This window comes from Otolemur garnettii, unplaced genomic scaffold, assembly GCF_000181295.1.
Source record: "Otolemur garnettii isolate 467f Iridium unplaced genomic scaffold, OtoGar3 scaffold00135, whole genome shotgun sequence".
NCBI classification, from domain to species: domain Eukaryota; kingdom Metazoa; phylum Chordata; class Mammalia; order Primates; family Galagidae; genus Otolemur; species Otolemur garnettii.
In genome coordinates, this window is record NW_003852530.1 from 4,364,393 (window position 1) to 4,366,709 (window position 2,317).

A 2,317-nucleotide genomic window follows, 5' to 3' on the forward strand; every position below is an offset into this window, starting at 1 on the left:
TGAGGCTCTGTCTCAAAAAAAAAGAAAAAGAAAATAATTTACTGACTGTGCTTTGAACTTCTTTGGAAAATAATTTATTTAATGATCTTTTAAAATGCTTGCATCACACCTAAGTGTGTGTCTCTGAATGTCCTGTACCAGGGCACCCGGGGCCCAGCGTGGCACTAACGTAACAATCCTCTGAGTGACCTCAGGCCAGTTTGCTCATCTGCATGATGAGATCACTTCTTTCCTGCCTGCTTCACAGCACACCAGTTGAAAATCACTGATCTAGGCTCCGCTCCCATAGCTCAGCGGTTACAGAGCCAGCCACATACACCGGGGCTGGTGGGTTCAAACCCAGCCCAGGCCCAGCTAAACACAATGACAACTGCAACCAAAAAATGGCCGGGCATTGTGGTGGGCACCTGTAGTCCCAGTTACTTGGGAGGCTGAGGCAAGAGAATCACTTAAGTCCAAGAGTTTGAGGTTGCTGTGAGCTGTGATGCCACAACACTCTACCAAGGGTGACATAGTAACATTCTGTCTCAAAAATAAAAAAGAAAGAAAGAAAATCATTAATCTACAGAATGACCCAGAGTCAGACTTTGTGCTTAGTGAGACCCTGGGCGGGAAGAAGGCAGGGATGTTCAGGCCCCATCTGGCAGGTAAGCTTTCAAAGATATCCACGAAATGGCCAGGCTCAGTGTCTCACATCTGTAATCTTAGGACTCTGAAAGGCCAAGCAGGGTGGAACACTTGAGCTCAGGAGTTCAAGCCCAGCCTAAGCAAAAGCAAGACCCGTCTCTACTAAAAACAGAAAAACTAGGTTCAGCACCTGTAGTTCAGCAGTTAGGGAGCCAGCCACACACACCAGGGCTGGCAGGTTCGGGCCCGGCCATGGACTGCCAAACAACAATGACAACTACAATGAAAAAAAAAACAGTCAGGTGTGTGGCAAGCACCTGTAGTCCCAGCTACTTGGGAGGCTGAGGCAAGAGAATCACTTAAGCCCAAGAGTTTGAGGTTGCTATGAGCTATGACGCCACAGCACTCTAAGGAGGGTGACAAAATGACACTCTATCTTAAAAAAATAAAATATAAAAATTAGCCAGGCATCATGGTGGGTGCCTATAGTTCCAGCTACTTGGGAAGCTGAGGTAAGAGGATCTATTGGGCACAAGAGATTGTAGTTGCTATGAGCTATGATGCCCCGGCACTCTACTCAAGGTGACAGAGTGAGACTCTGCCAAAAAAAAAAAAAAAAGCTATCCACAGAAGGTTCCAGGATGTTTTTATGGCAGAGACACCAGGCCACCTCTTATGAGAGATGCCATCTACCCACTTGGACCCAGACACCCAGCTCTCCTGGCAAAGCCATGTCCCAGTAGGTCGTGGAAATGCCTTTTTGCCCAACACTCCAGGTATTTCCAAACAAACCCTACCAGCTCATCCCTTCAAACCTAGAAACCTGCTCAACCCCAAACCTGATCATTCTCTCACTTCCCAAAGAGGGGGCTGCCACGCCCTCCGTCTGTCACTCACACCTGGGCTCTCTGCACCATCCCGGTGCCGGCGTGCTCGGGCTCAGCGTGATCTGGAGGAAGCTCGGCTCCCACTTACTCTGTGCTCTGATAGACGCCCACCGAGATGTTCAGCCCCTCCAGCTCCTCCTTGAGCATCTGCAGGTCGGAGTTGACAAAGCTCAGCTCCAGCCGCACTTGCTCCCGCACCTTCTGGTTGGTGGCTACTCTGTTCAAAGAGCAGAAGGAGAGAAGTGTCCTCAGCCAGGCGTCTCAGTGTCTGGGTGAATAGACGCAAACCCCAAACCAGGCAGGGGAGACTGCCTGCAGGGGAGTACCAGACGCAATCAGGGAAGGTGTCTCCAAGACGCTGGGCTCCTGCCCACCAGATCTGCACCTGTCAGCAAATGGACCTAAGGACACAGCCAATGATGTTGTGAGCTGCCAGACGTGATCCCAAAACCACCCTGAAAAGAATTGGCCTTGCGAAGAGAAAAGATGACTGTTCCCACACATTCCCTAAGAGGCCATGACTTATCCCCTTAAAAAGAAATAAATTGGTTGGCGCCTATAACACCATGGTTACGGCGTCAGCCACATACTCTGAGGCTGGTGGGTTCGAACCCAGGCCAGGCCAGCTAAACAACAATGACAACTGCAACTAAAAAATAGTTGGGCGCTGTGGCAGGTGCCTACAGCTACTTGGGAGGCTGGGGCAAGAGAATCACTTAAGTCCAAGAGTTTGAGGTTGCTGGGACGCCACGGCATTCTACTGAGGGTGAGACTGTCTCAAAAAAAAAAAAAAAAAAAAAAAA

General features: G+C 49.6%; 1 protein-coding gene across 1 annotated transcript in view; it reads right to left on the reverse strand.

Annotated features, from left to right (window-relative positions):
* Positions 1 to 2,317, reverse strand: part of RHPN2 (rhophilin Rho GTPase binding protein 2) — a 74,261-nt gene that overhangs the window by 36,503 nt on the left and 35,441 nt on the right. The window contains exon 3 of the mRNA XM_003798430.3: positions 1,603 to 1,731. Within this exon, the coding sequence (XP_003798478.1) occupies positions 1,603 to 1,731 (129 nt within the window). The remainder of the gene's footprint in view (positions 1 to 1,602; positions 1,732 to 2,317) is intronic.